This window comes from Oncorhynchus mykiss, chromosome 12 (genome assembly GCF_057628025.1).
Source record: "Oncorhynchus mykiss isolate SJ-2025 chromosome 12, ASM5762802v1, whole genome shotgun sequence".
In the NCBI taxonomy this organism is placed as follows: domain Eukaryota; kingdom Metazoa; phylum Chordata; class Actinopteri; order Salmoniformes; family Salmonidae; genus Oncorhynchus; species Oncorhynchus mykiss.
In genome coordinates, this window is record NC_143033.1 from 62,645,949 (window position 1) to 62,667,088 (window position 21,140).

At 44.5% G+C, this 21,140-nt stretch overlaps 1 protein-coding gene across 5 annotated transcripts in view; it reads left to right on the top strand.

Annotated features, from left to right (window-relative positions):
• Nucleotides 1-21,140, top strand: part of sez6l2 (seizure related 6 homolog (mouse)-like 2) — a 109,306-nt gene that overhangs the window by 57,080 nt on the left and 31,086 nt on the right. For all 5 annotated transcript variants that reach the window (XM_036937900.2, XM_036937904.2, XM_036937902.2 and 2 more), the window contains 5 exons: nt 4,356-4,571; nt 4,707-4,840; nt 11,909-12,101; nt 12,399-12,584; nt 12,869-13,052. In XM_036937900.2, coding sequence (XP_036793795.1) covers nt 4,356-4,571; nt 4,707-4,840; nt 11,909-12,101; nt 12,399-12,584; nt 12,869-13,052 — 913 coding nt within the window. The remainder of the gene's footprint in view (nt 1-4,355; nt 4,572-4,706; nt 4,841-11,908; nt 12,102-12,398; nt 12,585-12,868; nt 13,053-21,140) is intronic.

Below are 21,140 nucleotides of genomic sequence, written 5' to 3' on the forward strand. Positions count from 1 at the left end.
AGTGCGGCTTCCGGCTATTTGGGTGGAAGAAAAATAAAAAGTAGGTGGGCGTGGGTTCCCCAGTAGCTTATGTAGGTTTTCTTTTTGCTTACTAAGAGTAGTTACTTCGCTCCTGTAGTCCTCCGCAAGCAAGCAGTTGCTACATTGAAAGTCAACGTGGTCCACATTGTCCCTTAACAAAGTTGGAAACGTTCAATATCGGCCTCCATTTGAGACCGCCGAGCCAGCTATGCTAGCTGTCTCTCCCCCTATACGGAATCTGGCAGGATCCCGGGACAGATAGCAGCGCTCACAGTAATTTAGGCCAACAGAGCCACAGGATTCAAAATAAAATAAAAGTATATAAAAACACTGTTAGCTTTTAAACCCGAGGTCTTTAGTTCAGTTTCAGCGTTCGACAGCATTCAATAACAACAAACATACATCGCGCTCTGAGGTTTGTTACCTGTCTAACAGAACACAGAGGGTGTTATTTAATGGAAGCCTATCCAGATAGAATCAGGAATTCCTCATGGCAGCCTCACTTTTTTCAATCTACTAATGACATGCCACTGGCTTTGAGTACCGCCAGTGAGTCTATGTATGCGGATGACACAACACTATACACGTCAGCTATAACAGCGAGGGAAATCATTGCAACACCTAACAAAGAGCTGCAGTTAGTTTTAGGATGGGTGGCAAGAAATAAGTTAGTCCTAAATATTTCAAAAACATATAAGTACTGTATTTGAGATAAATCATTCACTGAACCCTAAACCTTGAAATTGAGTAAGTTGAGGTGACAAAACCCTGGATTGTAAACTGTCATAGTCAAAACATGTTGATAAAACAATAGCTAAAATTGGGAAAAGTCTGTTCATAATAAAGCCCTGCTCTGCCTTGTTAACAAAACTATCAACAAGGTAGGTCCTACAGGCCCTAGTTTTGTCACACCTGGACTACTGTTCAGTCGTGTGATCGATCGGGTGCCACAAAGAGGGACCTCGGGAAATTACAATTTGCTCAGAACAGGGCAGCACGGCTGGCCCTTAATTGTACACAGAGAGCTAACAATAATCATATGCATGTCAATCTCTCATAGCTCAAAGTGGAGGAGAGATTCACTTCATCACTACTTGTTTTTGTAAGAAGTGTTGGCAGGCTGAATGCACCGAGGTGTCTTTTTAAACTACTAGTACATAGCTTGGACACCCATATATAAGACATGCCACCAAAGGTCTTTTCACAATCCCCAAGTCAAGAACAGACTATGGGAGGTGCACAGTACTACATAGAGCCATCACTACATGAAACTCTATTCCACATCAGGCAGCTGACGCAAGCAGTAAAATCAGATTTAAACAACAGATACAAATACACCTTATGGAACGTCGGAGACTGTGAAGAGACACACATACAGTACTGTCACGCCACCTGATCTGTTTCACCTGTCCTTGTGCTTATCTCCATCCCCTCCAGGTGTCGCCCATCTTCCCCACTTATCCTCTGGGTATTTATACCTGTGGTTTCTGTCTGTGCCAGTTCGTCTCGTTTGTCAAGCTTACCAGCGTTCGTCCTGTCATCTCCTGTCTTTTCACAGCCTATTTTTTTCTCGCCATCCTGGTTTTTGACCCTTGCCTGTCCTGACCTTGTATCTGCCCCCTGACCCCTCTTCCCATTCCTAATCCTGAGCCTACCTTCCTTCCTGTACCTTTGCTCCATCTCTGGATTACTGAACACTGCCTGTCCCTGACCTTGAGCCTGCCTGCCTTCCTGTACCTTTGCTCCTACTCTGGGATTGTCGACCCCTGCCTCCCTTGACCTGTTATTTTCTTGCCCCTGTGGGTACAATAAACATTGTTACTTCACACAGTCTGCACTTGGGTCTTACCTTAGTACGATCTGGCCATGACTGGCCCATCAGACTTGGACCAGCTCCCCAATGCTGTCTCCTCCCAAGGAGCCACCATTGGTAGGCACAAGAAGTTGCTTCATGGTCTGATGGAAGGGTTCCAGGCCGTGGTCGAACGTCATGACCTAGCCTTGGATGCATTGCGGGAGCAATTCCGTGGGTTGCCTACTAGGCAGCCTACCACGACGGTAACCTCCCAGCCCCTCTATAACCCGGCTGGTAGCAGGTTTCCCGGGAACCCCACTTACCTCCCCCAGAGCTCTACAATGGCGATTACAGATCCTGCCAGGCCTGTTTTCGAGCTGCAGCCTCCTTCATTCCCCTCGGACCACTCAAAGATAGTGTACATTAGTTAGCGTACATTAGGGCACTCGCTTTGGCCACGGCGGTATGGGAGCAACAATCCAGCATCTTCCTCAGTCTGGAGGTATTAGTCGCTGAGTAGAGAAGTTTTCAAGGCTCCTGTGTCCGGGAGAGAGGCTGCCAGGAAGTTACTCCAGCTTCAGCAGAACACCCTCAGTGTGGCAGACTATGCAGTGGAGTTCCGCACGCTAGCAGAGGGTACCTGGAACATGGAAGCGCTGTTCAACACATTCCTGCACGGATTATCGGAGGAGGTAAAGGATGAGCTGGCAGCCCGAGAACTACCGACGGATCTCGACTCACGCATCGCTTTAACCATCCGGATCGATGGTCAGCTATGGGCACGTAGGAGGGAGAAGAGGTCCGATTGTGGTCCCAATCGCACACTCAGGGATCCCACCTTGCAGCTGATGAACTCCGGAAGTCCCCGACATCTACATCCCCGAGAAGATCTGAGCTTACCCGAGTCCCTCCAAGAGCCTCAGGAGACTGCCGATTCACCTCTTCCCGAGCCGATGTAGCTCGGTAGGTTTAGGCTGTCTCCAGCCGAATACGTACCAGACTTGAGACCCAGAGCTGTTTGTATTGCGGTATTTCCGGTCATTTTGTGTACCCTCCATACTTTCCCTACCTTTTCTGTGTCTAGAGGGTCAAAAACCAGGAGGACGACCCTGTACCTGTCCGCCTGACCACTCTGCCCGTCCCTGACCCTGAGCCTGCCTGCCGTCCTGTACCTTTGCTCCACCTCTGGATTACTGAACTCTGCCTGTCTCTGACCTTGAGCCTGCCTGTACCTTTGCTCCTACTCTGGATTATCGACCCCTGCCTGCTTTGACCCGTCGTTTGCCTGCCGCTGTAGTTACAATAGACATTGTTACTTCACACAGTCTGCACTTGGGTCTTACCTTGATTCCTGATACAGTACACATGATAAGACACACACTTTACACACACAAACACGTGGATGTTTTTTTGTAATATATGTGAATGTGGCGTAGTTGTCTAAGGGAACACACTAAATGTAAATGGTAAAGTGTTATGAAATGTAATGTCATGTAATATTTTAAACTGTAAAACTGCCTTATGCTGGACCTCGGGAAGAGTAGCTGCTGCCTTGTCCTCTCCTTCATCTGCACTGATTTGAGGTGGATTTAACAAGATTTAACATCAACAATATGAAGGGTGGTACTCAGTGATGTGTTGGATTTTCCCTAAACATAATACTTTGTATTGAGGACATAAAATGTATTTCTTTGTCACATTTTAGGCATATTTACTAGTGTCTTCTTGCAAACAGGATGCATGTTTTGGAATCTTTTTTGTACTTACTCCGCAATAATCATCTAAGTGACAGAGTAAAAAGAAATAGGCCTGTACATAATTCAAATAGTGTTTCTATGGACTATAGTAGTAATGGGCTATAGTAGTAGTATTTAGCTTTTGGTATGATCATCTTACAACAATTCCATATGTTAGCTTAGTAGAATCCCCCCTCCATTTTGACATTATGGAGTATTGTGTATTGGCCAGTGAATATCTCAATGTATTAATTTTAATTTCAGACTGTAGCACAACATTCAAAAGGCACTCGCACATCTGAGCAATCTTATTTGCAGGTGCATGGCAACAATTGAACAATATGAAGGAAAAAGGAAACCGCACACTGCTCTTGATAGTATCACTGATCTTTAATAAGCTTACGTATCGGCCTCACAGCCTTTGTCAGAGCTTTTGTGATTTTTTTCAAAAGCCCCACCCACATCCATTCCACACATCGAAGGGGGTTGGAGGCAAAGGAAAAACAAATAAGTGCTACCAAATATAGCAGTATGCATTTCATAAATATTACAAAAGTGTATAAATAAGACGTATGAAACACGTCTGTAAAACAAACAATGAGGACATAGCAAGTTTTCATTATATCAGTGATACTACCAAGAGCAGTGTACAGTTTCCTTTATCCTTCAGACTGTAACACAACAAAATGTGGAAAAAGTAAAGAGGTGTGAATACTTTCTGGAAATTGATCCAACTACAAAAGAGGGTTTCCGCGTGCCGCTAGTTGCCAATCTCTGGTTTAAACACTCTGCCTTGATTGCAGGTACAACCACCAACCCTACTCAGGCTGTACCACAGCTTGGGCAGACTGAGCCTGCAGCCACTGTGATGCTACCAGGGGTGCTAACTACGGCCCTGACCTCCTCGCCTCCAGTTAGCCTATCAGGAGCAGGGAAAACTGTAACATCATCACCCACAGAGGAGGAGACGACAACCACTTTGATCACCACAACGACCATCACCACGGTGCACATGCCGGGTAAATGCATTGTGCGATTGTAAGCCTTAACAAGCCTAACATGTTAGGATGATGGTAGTGTTTCATAGGCATTACTTCCATAGGGTTGAGATATTTGTGCATTTTCAGTCAAGTGTCCTGACTTTCTCTCTCCAGTGCAGTGCAATGCCAGTCTCTCTGGGATGGAGGGCATTGTGGAGTCTCCAGATCCTCTCTCCTCATCCCCTTACTCTCCTCTGGAGTGCACCTACAGCATCACAGTGTATCCGGGTTATGGAGTGGAAATTCAGGTAAGTCACCGTTAGTCATCAACATCATACCACTATTGTTTATTTTTTATTATTTGCACACAAGAAAAATTACAAAGCAATGGGATTAGAGTTTAAGAAGCAAGTGAAAAGTGCACATATGGGAAAGGGTCTGGAAAGGCTCCTTGATCTTGTAGGCACAAAGCGTCTAATGAAGGGGGCTGTGCTTTTATACTGATTGGTTCTCTTGTGTCTTTCTCACTCAAACAACCACTTGGGCAGCCAAAAATCAAATTTTGGTTTTCATGAATTTTTACGATATAGCCCGTGTTGACTTTGTGGCTGTGGACTCTAGTGGAAAACGCTTATCAAGCACATAGGCTTGAAAATCACAGCGCCAGTTTAAGCACCACCTTCTCCCAATTCTAATTTGTCAAAATAATCCATGAAGAAAATCCAGAACCAGGAACTACTCCAGTGTTACCAATTTAGCAACCTTTTCAGTATATTTAGTAACTTTTCAGACCCCTCCAACAACGTTTAGTGGTAAAAGATTCAAGCAAGAAATGCAGTTACTTTTCGGGCTGCCTTCAGGGAGTTTGACACTGAGGGATTCTATGGTTTTGATAGCATTTAGCTAGTCTTGCTAATACCAGCCTCTCTACGTCCTTGATGTGAGAGTCTGGAACGGCTGCTTTGATGTGTCGGCAAGAAGCGACCATAATGAAGGGGCTGTGCCCTCAAGACTTCAAAGCAGCATCCTACGCTGGTAGGATATCCCCGTTTTGAATTTAGTCATGATCTATTGTTTTACATCGGACCGCTTAAGCCCTTCCGCTTCGAGGATAAGCAAACACACACAGTAGCTAGCTTGCACAAACTTTCAGAGTTCGGACATCGTTTGCCGCTAATCCATTTTATATTTTTGTATTCTTTATTTATTCAGGGAAAGCCCGTTGAGACCATGGTCTCAATGGGTTTTCCCTGAATTAACTGATGACCTAGTAACGGAGTGCTGTAACTGTTTTTCATAAATGTTGAGTTTTGTATTGATTGCTGTTTTGTTAGACATTGTGTTGGTTGTTGTATTGTTGTTATCAGGACCCCCTTGCGAAGGAGCAAGGGGGTCCACCACTATCAAATCAAATTTATTTATATAGCCCTTTGTACATCAGCTGATATCTCAAAGTGCTGTACAGAAACCCAGCCTAAAACCCCAAACAGCAAGAAATGCAGATGTAGAAGCACGGTGGCTAGGAAAAACTCCCTAGAAAGGCCAAAACCTAGGAAGAAACCTAGAGAGGAACCAGGCTATGTGGGGTGGCCAGTCCTCTTCTGGCTGTGCCGGGTGGAGATTATAACAGAACATGGCCAAGATGTTCAAATGTTCATAAATGACCAGCATGGTCGAATAATAATAGGGCAGAACAGTTGAAACTGGAGCAGCAGCACGGTCAGGTGGACTGGGGACAGCAAGGAGTCATCATGTCAGGTAGTCCTGGGGCATGGTCCTAGGGCTCAGGTCAGTTGAAACTGGAGCAGCAGCACGGCCAGGTGGACTGGGGACAGCAAGGAGTCATCATGTCAGGTAGTGCTGGGGCATGGTCCTAGGGCTCAGGTCCTCCGAGAGAGAGAAAGAAAGAGAGAAGGAGAGAATTAGAGAACGCACACTTAGATTCACACAGGACACCGAATAGGACAGGAGAAGTACTCCAGATATAACAAACTGACCCCAGCCCCCCGACACATAAACTACTGCAGCATAAATAATGGAGGCTGAGACAGGAGGGGTCAGGAGACACTGTGACCCCATCCGAGGACACCCCCAGACAGGGCCAAACAGGAAGGATATAACCCCACCCACTTTGCCAAAGCACAGCCCCCACACCACTAGAGGGACATCTTCAACCACCAACTTACCATCCTGAGACAAGGCTGAGTATAGCCCACAAAGATCTCCGCCATGGCACAACCCAGGGGGGGGGGGCGCCAACCCAGACAGGATGACCACATCAGTGAATCAACCCACTCAGGTGACGCACCCCTTCCAGGGACGGCATGAGAGAGCCCCAGTAAGCCAGTGACTCAGCCCTTGTAATAGGGTTAGAGGCAGAGAATCCCAGTGGAAAGAGGGGAACCGGCCAGGCAGAGAGAGCAAGGGCGGTTCGTTGCTCCAGAGCCTTTCCGTTCACCTTCCCACTCCTGGGCCAGACTACACTCAATCATATGACCCACTGAAGAGATGAGTCTTCAGTAAAGACTTAAAGGTTGAGACCGAGTTTGCGTCTCTGACATGGGTAGGCAGACCGTTCCATAAAAATGGAGCTCTATAGGAGAAAGCCCTGCCTCCAGCTGTTTGCTTAGAAATTATAGGGACAATTAGGAGGCCTGCGTCTTGTGACCGTAGCGTACATGTAGGTATGTACGGCAGGACCAAATCAGAGAGATAGGTAGGAGCAAGCCCATGTAATGCTTTGTAGGTTAGCAGTAAAACCTTGAAATCAGCCCTTGCTTTGACAGGAAGCCAGTGTAGAGAGGCTAGCACTGGAGTAATATGATCACATTTTTTGGTTCTAGTCAGGATTTTAGCAGCCGTATTTAGCACTAACTGAAGTTTATTTAGTGCTTTATCCGGGTAGCCGGAAAGTAGAGCATTGCAGTAGTCTAACCTAGAAGTGACAAAAGCATGGATACATTTTTCTGCATAATTTTTGGACAGAAAGTTTCTGATTTTTGCAATGTTACGTAGATGGAAAAAAGCTGTCCTTGAAATGGTCTTGATATGTTCTTCAAAAGAGAGATCAGGGTCCAGAGTAACGCCGAGGTCCTTCACAGTTTTATTTGAGACGACTGTACAACCATTAAGATTAATTGTCAGATTCAACAGAAGATCTTTGTTTCTTGGGACCTAGAACAAGCATCTCTGTTTTGTCCGAGTTTAAAAGTAGAAAGTTTGCAGCCATCCACTTCCTTATGTCTGAAACACATGCCACATATCTACAGTACAAAATCCATGTGTATGTGTCTGTATAGCATGTGTTTGTGCCTATGTATGTGTTGCTTCACAGTCCCCGCTGTTCCATAAGGTGTAGTTTTATCTGTTTTTTAAATCTAATTTTACTGCTTGGTAATGACGGACTGTCGTTTCTCTTTCCTTATTTGAGCTGTTCTTGCCTTAATATGGACTTGGTCTTTTACCAAATAGGGCTGTCTTATGTATACCATCCCTACCTAGTCACAAAACTACTGATTGGCTCAAATGCATTAAGAAGGAAAGAAATTCCTCAAATTAACATTTAACAAGGCAAACCTGTTAATGGAAATGCATTGCAGGTGAGTACCTCATGAAGCTGGTTGAGAGAATGCCAAGAGTGTGCAAAGCTGAAAAAAATATATATTTTGATTTGTTTAACACTTTTTTGGTTATTACTGGTACTGTAATACATTTAAACTCCGTTTTTCACAATCCCTGACATTTAATCCTAGTAAATATTCCCTGTTTTAGGACAGTTAGGATCAACACTTTATTTTAAGAATGTGAAATGTCAGAATAAAGGGGCCTCCCGGGCAGAAAAGGTAGAAAGTGGTTAAGGGCGCTGTACTGCAGCGCCAGCTGTGCCATCAGAGTCCCTGGGTTCGCGCCCAGGCTCTGTCGTAACCGGCCGCGACTGGGAGGTCCGTGGGGCGACGCACAATTGGCCTAGCGTCGCCCGGGTTAGGGAGGGCTTGGTCGGTAGGGGTGTCCTTGTCTCATCGCGCACCAGCGACTCCTGTGGCGGGCTGGGCGCAGTGTACGCTAACCAAGGTGGCCAGGTGCAAAGTGTTTCCTCCGGCGCATTGGTGCAGCTGGCTTCCGGGTTGGATGTGCGCTGTGTTAAAGAAGCAGTGCGGCTTGGTTGGTTGTGTATCGGACGACGCATGACTTTCAACCTTCGTCTCTCCCGAGCCCGTACGGGAGTTGTAGCGATGAGACAAGATAGTAGCTACTACAACAATTGGATACCATGAAATTGGGGAGAAAAAGGGGTAAAATAAAAAAATAAAAAAAACATTTAAAAAAGAATGTCAGAATAATAGTTTGGTATCATTGCCTTTTAAAATTGTTTAACTTGGGTCAAACGTTTCGGGTAGCCTTCCACAAGCTTGGGTGAATTTTGGCCCATTCCTCCTGACAGCTGTTGTAATTGAGTCAGGTTTGTAGACCTTGCTCACATATGTTTTTCAGTTCTGCCCACAAATGTTCTATTAGATTGAGGTCAGGGCTTTGTGATGCCCACTCCAATACCTTGACTTTGTTGTCCTTAAGCCATTTTGCCACAACTTTGGAAGTATGCTTGGGGTCATTGTCCATTTGGAAGACACATTTGCGACCAAGCTTTAACTGATGTCTTGAGATGTTGCTTCAATATATCAACATAATTTTCTGTCCTCATGATGCCATCTATTTTGTGAAGCGCACAAGTCCCTCCTGCAGCAAAGCACCCCCACAACATGATGCTGCCACCCCAATGCTTCACGGTTGGGATGGTGTTCTTCGGCTTGCAAGCCTCACATTTTTCCTCCAAACAAAACAATGGTCATTATGGTCAAACAGTACTATTTTTGTTTCATCAGACCAGAGGACATTTCTCCAAAAAGTACGATCTTTGTCCCCATGTGCAGTTGCAAACCGTAGTCTGGCTTTTTTTTTATGGCGGTTTGGAGCAGTGGCTTCTTCCTTGCTGAGCGGCCATTCAGGTTATGTCGATATAGGACTCGTTTTACTGTGGATATAGATACTTTTGTACCTATTTAATCCAGTGTCTTAACAAGGTCCTTTGTTGTTCTGAGATTGATTTGCACTTTTCGCACCAAAGTACATTCATCTCTAGGAGACAGAACACGTCTCCTTCTTGAGCAGTATGACGGCTGCGTGGTCCCATGGTGTTTATACTTGTACAGATGAACATGCATTTGGAGATTGCTCCCAAGGATGAACCAGACTTGTGGAAGTCTACAAATTTTTTTTTGAGGTCTTGGCTGATTTCTTTTGATGTCATGATGTCATGATGTCAATCAATGAGGCCCAGTTTGAAGGTAGGCCTTGTAATATATCCACAGTTACACCTCCAATTGACTCAAATGATGTCAATTAGCCTATCAGAAGCTTCTAAAAACATGACATTATTTTCTGGAATTTTCCAAACTTCTGACCCACTGGAATTGTGATACAATGAATTATAAGTGAAATAATCTGTTTGTAAACAATTGTTGGACAAATGACTTGTGTCATACACAAAGTAGATGTCCTAACCGACTTGCCACAACTATAGTTTGTTAACAAGAAATTTGTGGAGGGGTTGAAAAACTAGTTTTAATGACTCCAACCTAAGTGTATGTAAAGTTCTGTCTTCAACTGTATGTGCTGAGAGAAGGACAGTGCACCGTCTAGCCATACTCCCAAGTACTTGTATGAGGGGACCAACAAAAGCTCTAAACCCTCAGCGGTAGTAATGACACCTGTGGTAAGAGGGGCGTTCTTCTTACTAAATCACAACCTTTGATTTGGAGGTGTTCAGAACAAGGTTAAGGGTAGGGAAAGCTTATTGGACACTAAGAAAGCTTTGTTGTAGAGTATTTAACACAAAATCCAGGGAGGGGCAGGCTGAGTATATGACTATCATCTGCATATAAATGGATGAGAGAGCTTCCTAATGCCTGAGCTAGGTTGTTGATGTAAATTGAGAAGAGCGTGGGGCCTAGGATTGAACCTTGGGTTACTCCCTTGGTTACTGGCAGTGGCTGAGACAGCAGATTTTCTGACTTTATACACTGCACTTTTTGAGAGGTAGTTAGCAAACCAGACCAAAGACCCTTCAGAGACACCAACACTCGACACAAGAATGGAATGGTCTACCGTATCAAAGCTTAGGCCAAGTCAATAAAAATAGCAGCACAATATTGCTTAGAATCAAGGGCAATCGTGGACTATTAAGGTTGCAGTGACACATCCATAACCTGAGCGGAAACCAGATTGATTACCAGAGATAATACTATAGACATCAAGAAAGCCAGTCAGTTGATTATTGAGAAGTTTTTCAACACTTTTGATAAACAGGGCAAAATAGAAACAGTTAGGATCAGCTTAATCTCCCCCTTTAAATGAAGGATGAACTGTGGCTGCCTTCCAAGCAATGGGAACCTCCCCAGAAAGGAGAGACAGGTTAATAATGTTTGGAGATAGGCTTGGCGATGATAGGGGCAACAACCTTAAAGAAGAAAGGGTCTAAGCCATCTGACCCAGATGTTTTTTTGGGGTGAGCTTCTCCTTTATCACCTCGGACTCAGTAACTGCCTGCAGTGAGAAACTTTGTAGCGGGGCAGGGGAAAAGAGGGAAAAACATTGGGGATAGTCACATTAGAAGGGGTGGGAGATGAGGAAATGTTGGACAGGCAAGGAGGCATGGCTGTGTTAAATAGGAATCCTGACTTAATGAAGTGGTAATTAAAGAGCTCCGCCATGTGCTTCTTGTCAGTAACAACCACATCATCAACAAGGGACATGGGCAGCTGTGAGGAGGAGGGTTTCTTCTCCAGGTCTTTAACCGTTTTCCAGAACTTCTTGGGGTTAGACCCACAGAGAGAGAACTGCTCTTTAAAGTAACTAACTTTGGCCTTCCCGGGTAACCTGAGTGCACTTATTTCTCATTTGCCTGTACGATAGCCAGTCAGCCTGATTATGCGTGTGCCGAGCCTTTCTCCAAATTCAATTCTTGAGGTGGAGTAATTCTGCAAGATCACGGTCGAACAAGGGCTGCTCCTGTTTTTAATTCTCATTTTTAACAATACCATTACCATTGAAAATATCAAAAAATAAGGTCCAAGCGTCTTCTACTGGGGTAGAAGAGAAAGAAAAGTAGGTGGGCTTGGATTCCGCAGCTACCTATTTGCTCAGAGTAGTCCTCTGCAAGCAAACAGTTGCAGTATACATAATGTGAAATCCATTCGAAATTGTGGAGAACCAGTTTTGAATAATGTAAACATGGTGGTTGGAAACCAGTGTTAGGCATTTCTACTCCTCAATGATTCCTAAATGAGTCACTAGATGTCCACCATCTCCCCTCTCCCCAGGTGAAGAAAGTGAAACTGTCCAAGGACGAGTCCCTGACTATCCTTGGCTATGGAGGGACGGGACCAGAACTCTTAGCCAATGAGACCCTAATGAGTGAGGGTCAGGTGATTCGAAGCTCAACCAATCAGGTGCAGATTTACTACCGCAGTCTCCGGCAGACCGATCATGGCATGTTCAGCCTACACTATCAAGGTAAATTCAGAGGGGCGTCTTTTCTTTTTCCAATAAAACATTTTTGAGTCAGTAAAATGTTCTTATAAGGGTGCTGTCCACAACAACTGGAGGTTATTATTTTAGTTTAATAAAAAATAAAAAATGAAACAGACATCTCATTTTTCGCATGAATGATAAAGGTATTCCATCCCAGTGAGCGCTTTGAGTGTGATGGTTTGTTCACATGTCATCCTGCCTTGTTTTGTGCAATTAATCTGTAGCTCTCTCTCTTTCCTCCATGTTTCTCACTCCCTTAATCTGTCCTACATGCAACAGCCTTCCTCCTCTCCTGCTCATTCCCTCTTTCTCCTGGGGGAGGGGGTGTGACAGTAACGGACATCCACCCCGGAGGCCAGGCCCACTTCCACTGTGACCCTGGCTTCCAGGTCAGGGGCCACGAGGTAGCCACCTGCTTGAACATGACTCAACCTCATTGGAGCTCTCCTGAACCTCAGTGTGTGGGTCAGTGTCCGCTACATTCTGACTGTAGAATCTTTGACCATGTCAATATGATTCAACAATTGTCTGTGTATCTGAAAATGTGTATCTGAAACTGAAACGTACAATGTAGCTTTGTTGTGGCCAGTATGGGTACTGTGAGCTCATGAGAAATTGTTTGTCCATGGAAGGCCCCACATCTCATACAGTTGAGGGAAGTGTTGATGTTTCTGTGGCTGGCCCCAATGCCAGTGTCCACACACATTGTGTATAACTGATGACTCTTGATTGTTCTTCCCAAATGTCAGCTGTGTCATGTGGAGGGTGGATCCGAAATGCGACCGTGGGTAGAATCTTCTCTCCGCCTCCTCCATCTGCGAGTAACCACAGCAACGGCAATAATCTGAGCTGCCATTGGCTACTGGAGGCCAGGGAGGGACACAGGCTTCACCTCCACTTTGAGAGGGTTGCGCTGGACGAGGATGATGATAAGTAAGTTAAGATGTTAAATGGGTAATCTGCGATTGGTACATCCATTTCTTTACTTTTAAATTCATGATATATACCTTTTAATCCTTGAAAAATATAATTTATAAATGCCTCATGAGCTTCAACTGTCTTACCCCATCAGCACCCAAAATATAACCTTGTTTTTACTTCTATGTAATTGTAAACAAACACTGTATAACGTCAAAACATGTAGAAGTCTCATGGATGGTCAGTCTATGAATTTGAGAGTGGTTACATTTCTCCAGCCCCATCCCTCAGCTATTTACCAAATCAGTGCCAGGGTGACAGCGGTGTTATTGTTTAAACTGCAGATTCAGCTGCTCAATTCTACATGAATAATGTAAAACTATTTTGATTTGTTGAACACTTCTTTTGGTTACTACATGATTCCATATGTGTTATTTCATAGTTTTGATGTCTTCACTATTATTCTACAATGTAGAAAATAATAAAAAATAAAGAAAACCCCTTGAATGAGTAGGTGTTGTAAAACCTTTGACCGGTACTGCAAGTATTCAGACCCTTTACTATGAGACTCGAAAATGAGCCGAGGTGCTTCCTGTTCCCATTGATCGTCCTTGAGATGTTTCTACAACTTGATTGGAGTCCACCTGTGGTAACTCAATTGATTAGACAGGATTCGGAAAGGCACACACTTGTCTATATAAGGTCAAACTGTTGACAGTGCATATCAGAGTAAATACCAGGCCATGAGGTCGAAGGAATTATCCATAGAGCAGATTGTGTTGAGGCACATATCTGGGGAAGGGTACCAAAAAATGCCTGCAGCATCGAAGGTCCCCAAGAAAACAGTGGCCTCCATCGTTCTTAAATGGAAGAAGTTTGGATCCACCAAGATTCTTCCTAGAGCTGGCCACACTGAGCAATTGGGGGAAAAGGGCCTTGGTCAGGGAGGTGACCTAGAACCCGATGTCACTCTGACAGAGCTCCAGAGTTCCTCTGTGGAAATGGGAGAACCTTCCAGAAGGAAAATCATCTCAGCAGCACTCAATCAAATCAGACCTTTTTGGTAGAGTGGACAGGCGAAAGCCACGCCTCAGTAAAAGGCACATGACAGCCCGCTTGGAGTTTGCCAAAAGGCACCTAAAGACTCTCAGGCCATGAGAAACAAGATTTTCTGGTCTGATGAAACCAAGATTGAACTTTTTTGGCCTGAATGCCAAGCGTCACATCTGGAGGAAACATGGCACCATCACCATGGTGAAGCGTGGTGGTGGCAGAATCATGCTGTGGGGATGTTTTTCAGCGGCAGGTACTGTGAGACTACCAGGATCGAGGCAAAGACAAACGGAGCAAAGTACAGAGAGATCCTTGATGAAAACCTGCTGTAGACCTCTTAGGACCTGAGACTAGGGTGAAGGTTCAACTTCCAACAGGACAACGACCCTAAGCACACAGCCAAGACAACACAGGAGTGGCTTTGGGACAAGTCTCTAAATGTCCTTGAGTGGCCCAGCCAGAGCCCAAACTTAAACCCGATCAAACATTTCTGGAGAGACCTGAACATAGCTGTGCAGCAACTCTCCCCATCCAACCTGACAGAGCTTGAGAGGATCTGCAGAGAAGAATGGGAGAAACTCCCCAAATACAGGTGTGCCAAGCATGTAGCGTCATACCCAAGAAGACTCGAGGCTGTAATCGCTGGCAAAGGTGATTCAACAAAATTGCTGAGTAAAGGGTCTGAATACTTATGCACATTTAATATCAGTTAGGGGAGGGTTTTGCCGGCAGGGATGTCCTTGTCGGGGCGGCAGGGTAGCCTAGTGGTTAGAGCATTGGACCAGTAACCGAAAGGTTCATATCCCCGAGCTGACAAGGTACAAATCTGTCGTTCTGCCCCTGAACAGGCAGTTAACCCACTGTTCCTAGGCTATCATTGAAAATAAGAATTTGTTCTTAACTGACTTGCCTAGTTAAATAAAGGTAAAATAAAAAAAGAAAAATTGCGCACCAGCGACTTCTGTGGCAGGCCGGGCATATTGCATGCTGACACGGTCGCCAGGTGTACGGTGTTTCCTCCGACATATTGGTTCAGCTGGCTTCTGGTTTAAGTGGGCATTGTGTCAAGAAGCAGTGCGGCTTGGTTCGGTTGTGTTTCAGAGGACGCACGGCTCTCGACCTTCACCTCTCCCAAGTCCGTACGGGAGTTGCAGCGATGAGACAAGACTGTTGCTACCAATTCGATACCACGAAATTGGGGAGAAATGGGGTAAAAAAAAATATGCAAATAAATAAATAGATTGATGAGGGAAAAAACGATTTAATCAATTTTAGAATAAGACTGCAACCTAACAAAATGTGGAAAAAGTCTGTACACTTTCCAAAGGCACTGTACTTCTCCACACGTATTTTGATACTGTTCAAGTTGTTTTGTGTTTTTGTCTATCCTCAAGGGCTCCCTCTAATTCCTGATTTAGGTTTTGACTATTGTCTAGCACAATAGCAAATTCCTGCTTCTGTTAATCTAATCTATGTGCACGCCCTTTGGATATCCCCAGTTTTTAATTCATTGCATCGTTCTTGTCTACTGCATTTTACATCGCAGGTCTCTATTTTTCTCTTTTTACATTTTCATCCGCTGCTGATAAAATGCCATGGTTAGGATGCCTGCATCTTGTGGTCTGGACTGTTCCAGTATTCCACACTACTATTGCATCCACACACTCTGGTTTTAAACTTCCCATCTACGCGATAATATGGACCAATTTTGTCCAATTTGGAATATTTTTCCCACCATTTATTTGGTTATTGATGCTGGTCATATGCCTTTTTTAGTGTATCTAATGCTTTGGTAACATTGTCCCATTCTACCCCTCCCACTCCGGGAGTCTCCTGGACTCTAGAAGCCATATGTTATTTTTGTCACCCTGTATAATGATAGGAGACAGGTGCAGGAATACGTAATAGGGGTTGGTTTTGTTTCTCCACCCAAAATAAAGTATGTCATGAAAATGATGGGGACGAAGCCTAAAACAAACACGTACTGTATATATATAACACAGGGATGTAACCCAAATAAAAGAGTGAGGTGTAAACCACTGACCTAAAACCTCTACTGAACAAACACGTAGCATGAAAGCCGATACAACAGAGCACAGGTACTCACAAGACCAATGGACATGGGACAATCGACAAGGACAATGGGGAACAGAGGGCACTTATATACACATACTAATCAGGGGGAATGGGATCCAGGTGTGCGTAATGAGACAAGACAGTCTGGGGTTGGTGGTAATGAATCCAGTTTAGTGACGTCTAGAAGGCCGGTGACTTAGACCTCCGGAGCTGGTGAACGGAATGAGCAGCATTACCAGGGGATCCGTGACAATTATTGACTCTGTGTCACCCCCCAATCTGTTAAGTAGTAACAGCTTAGCATGTGATTGGGTTTTTGTCCAATTTCTCAACATAAAATACCACTGTTCCCAACACTCCTCATTACCAAAATTACTCACAGTTCTCCTCCTATTTCCACCTAATCTGTCATGGTTCTCCGCCCCAATATGGCATGGACCAACCTCTCTCTTTATTGCTACAGTTACTACAGACGAATCATGTCAAACATTCATACACACACACCCTACAGCCTCACGGCCACCTCGGCTGGGCTTTCACCCCCTCTTATGGGTCTAGCAGGAAATCAACCCCACCCAGGATTTACCCCCTAGAATTTACCCTGCTCAGTGCTTACCTTCCGGGACATACCCTATGCATTATGGTGCTCGCAGGAACCAACCCACTCGGGATTTACCCCCTAGGACTTACCCTCCGCAGGGACTACCCTGCTCAGGCTTACCTTCCTAGACTTACCTCATACCATGAATCTACAACCAGTCGTTATATAATGAGACTACTGAATGAGCTCAAGCTTTCAAGGTCTGTGTCATATTATTGTTCAGCCTACGACTTTCATCTCCACAAGATGTCGGAATGATCGGTAACAGGTGTAGGAACTGTGCTTACCTTGATTCGGACTTTCCAGTTCTACTGTAAATCGTGGTGAATCCTGCCGACAACGCCAACTGTCGTCTGCAGAATCTAACGGACTAGTCAAAGCTCAAACCAAGTTTATTCACCCAATGGGTCAAACAGCTGAAAAGACAACAACAGGTTTCCGCCAGCACAAGTATTTATACCCTACTATTAGGCGCATTCTCCTCCTTGCACATCTAAACAGCTAATACAACTCTGTTGCTAGGCAGGAAGTTATGTGATGTGTGTAATAAAACTGTTCCTTCTCACTTCATCTGACCTGACCTGACCTTGGCCTACGTTCCTCACTAATCCACAGCTATCCAGCCTTATCAGTGACCACAACCAAGTGATTGCCTTTTCCCTCACTCAGTAACTTTCCAGACCGCTAGTTTTTATCCACCCTCCATTGACCCCACCATATACATTCCTTATACATGTACAGTGGGGCAAAAAAATAATTTAGTCAGCCACCAATTGTGCAAGTTCTCCCACTTAAAAAGATGAGAGAGACCTGTAATTTTCATCATAGGTACACTTCAACTATGACAGACAAAATGAGAAAAAAAATCCAGATATCACATTGTAAGATTTTTAATGAATTTATTTGCAAATTATAGTCGTCTAATACGACTATCCCCGATGCATCTCCCTCTTTTTCCCCTGCTCCGCTACAAATTATCTCCCGAAAGGCAGTCACTGAGTCCGAGGTGCTCAAGGAGCTCCTGAAACTTGCCCCCCAAAAAACACCTGGGTCAGATGGTTTAGACCCTTCTTTAAGGTTGCTGCCGTTTTCATCGCCAAGCCTATTTCCAACCTTTTTAACCTGTTTCTCCTTTCTGGGGAGGTTCCCATTGCTTGGAGGGCATTTAAATGGGTAGACCAAGCTGATCCTAACTGTTATAGGTTTATTTCTATTTTGCCCTGTTTATCAAAAGTGTTGGAAATCTTGTCAATAATCAACTGATTGGCTTTCTTGATGTCTATAGTATTATCTCTGGTAAGCAATCTGGTTTCCGCCCAGGTTATGGATGCGCCACTGCAACCTTAAAGGTTCTCAATGATGCCACCATTGCCCTTGATTCTAAGCAATGTTGTGCTGCTATTTTTATTGACTTGGCCAAGGCTTTTGATACGGTAGACCATTCCATTCTTGTGGGCCGACTAAGGAGTGCACCAGAGGAGTACCCTAAGGCTTGATCCTAGGCCCCACACTCTTCTCAATTACATAGCTCAGGCAGTAGGAAGCTCTCTCATCCATTTATTTGCAGATGGTACAATCTTATACTTATACAATCTTAGCTTGCCCATCCCCGGAATTTGTGTTAAATGCTTTTCAACAAAGCTTTCTTAGTGTCCAACAAGCTTTTCTACCTTTAACCTTGTTCTGAATACCTCCAAAACAAAGGTCATGTGGTTTGGTAAGAAGAATGCCCCTCTCCCCACAGGTGTGATTACTACCTCTGAGGGTTTAGAGCTTGAGGTAACCTCATCCAAGTAGTATGGCTAGACGGTACACTGTCCTTCTCTCAGCACATATCAAAGCTGCAGGCTAAAGTTAAATCTAGACTTAGTTTCCTCTATCGTCATCGCTCCTCTTTCACCCCACCTGCCAAACTAACCCTGATTCAGATGACCATCCGACAACGCCAACTAGATTACGGAGACATCATTTACAGATTGGCAGGTAAGGGTGCTCTTGAGTGCCTAGATGTTCTTTACCATTTGGCCATCAGGTTTTCCACCAATGCTCCTTATAGGACACATCACCTCACTCTATACTCTGTAAACTGGTCATCTCTGTATACCCTTCACAAGACCCACTGGTTGATGCTTATTTATAAAACCTTCTTAGTTCTCACTCCCCACTATCTGAGATATCTACTGCAACCCTCATCCTCCACATACAACACCCGTTCTGCATGTCACATTCTGTTAAAGGTCCCCAAAGCACACACATCCATGAATCGCTCGTCTTTTCAGTTCGCTGCTTCTAGCGACACTCAAACTGGACAGTTTTATCTCAATCTCTTCATTCAAAGACTCAATCATGGACACTCTTACTGACAGTTGTGGCTGCTTCTCGTGATGTATTGTTGACTCTTCTTTCTTGCCCTTTGTGTTGTTGTCTGTGCCCAATAATGTTTGTACCATGTTTTGTGTTGCTACAATGTTGTGTAGCTACCATGTTGTTGTCATGTTGTGTTGCTACCATGCTGTGTTGTCGTGTTGTCATTGTCATGTTTTCATGTGTTGTCCTCGGCCTCTCTTTATGTAGTGTTACTAGTCTCTCTTGTCGTGATGTGTGTTTTTTCCTATATTTATTTATTTATTTTTCATTTTTAATTCCAGCCCCCATCCTGCAGGAATCCTTTTGTTTTTTGGTAGGCCGTCATTGTAATTAATAATTTGTTCTTTACTGACTTGCCTAGTTCAATAAAGGTTAAATTAAATAAATAAATATGTCAGTCACTGACAGTCACTCAATTAGCCATGTCAGCTAACAATTTTTTGATTGGTAAGTTAGTCTAGCCAGCTATCTAAACTTGTTGAATGCTGACCAGGCATGCAGGGCACGTGCCCAGGGGCCCTGACCTACAGGGGGGTCCAATTGATTGTATTAGTAACTCTCATTCAGATATCATATTAACATGGCAGAAGTCATGGAAAATTTTGTGGAATTGCAGGAAATTAGTTATAAAAAGTGAACATTTTCTCTCTACCCTGTGGCAAAATGTGTAGAAGTGCAAAAAAACTGCTTTAACACTGCAGCATTTCTCTAAGCCCCATGACAAAATGTGTAGAATTGCCAGAAATATACTTTAAAAAATGTCTCTCCACCGTCAAGATGGGGCCAGTAAAATGTTTTGCCCGAGAGGTGGTGGGGCCACCCAAGCAAATCTCACGTAGGGCCCCCAAAAAGCTAGGGCCCTTTCTACTGGTATAATGCATTTAGTTAAGAGAGTTAACTAGTCTAACTGCACAGATAGATTGATTGCACAAATCAGTTGACTGATCAGTTGACTTGTAAATTATTTTAAAGAAGAGAGACACTGAAGCCCAACCCTGCAGGAACTGTGTTGGTGGGAGTGTTGCCGCCATGTTGCCATGTTGTCTCTCCACAGCTGACTGGCCGGTGCCCTGCAGTGATTCCTCCCTGAAGGGGTTTCCACCTTCCCTGGAGAATAGAGTTAGTAGGATGCTTTTGGATGACTTAGTGGATGTTCCTATTCTTGACCCTACTAAGCAGCCATGGAGGAACGTCACTCGCCGTGAAAGTTGAAAGCAGCAGCCTTTGGCAATAGGGGCCTCCTTGGCAGTGGTAAGCCCGGACCGGATACATACTTCAAACAGCTTCACCACCCTGGATCCAAAGGTTCCGGCGCCTTCGTCCCTGGGGACTTCCACTTCGAGATCAGATGCGGTGGTACCTGCATCTTTGTCCCATGTTCTGTCTTTCTCTCTGGTGGCTTCTACCTCGGTTTCAGATCTTCAGAGCTCCCACATTCATTGGGCCATGAGGGTATCTGGGCGAAAGAAAGTCCGGACCTCCTCAGCCATTTCATCAGCTTTCATCATCAGTAGCTCTATGGTGAGAAACATCTCGGTTCCCGGGGAAAAAACCCTGTGCTATCCCAGAGCATGAGTACAGGACATTACAAGGCTCTCTCCTACCATTCTCCGACAGCTGTTGGGGGCTGATGCTGTCGTAGTCCATGTTGGATTAAATGGCATTAGGAGGGCTAGCTCGGAACTGCTGAAAATGGATTTTGAAGAACTGATTCTGGCTCTGAAAGATTCCAAAAAGCGGCCAGTTATTTCAGGCTCGAAGCCATCACTGGGCCACGGCTGTGAAAGATTCAGCAGGCTACTGGTATTACACATCTGGCTAAAATACTACTGTAGATCTGTTGCATAGCTTTTATAGATAACTTTGACACCTTTTGGAAACAGAAGATGCTCTACAGGAATGACAGAGTCTATCCAAATCATCTTGGCTCCTGGACCCTGCCCACGGATTTCAAGGCTGCATTTAGACAATGACTTATCAGTAACTAAGCCCTGCTCAGATAATCC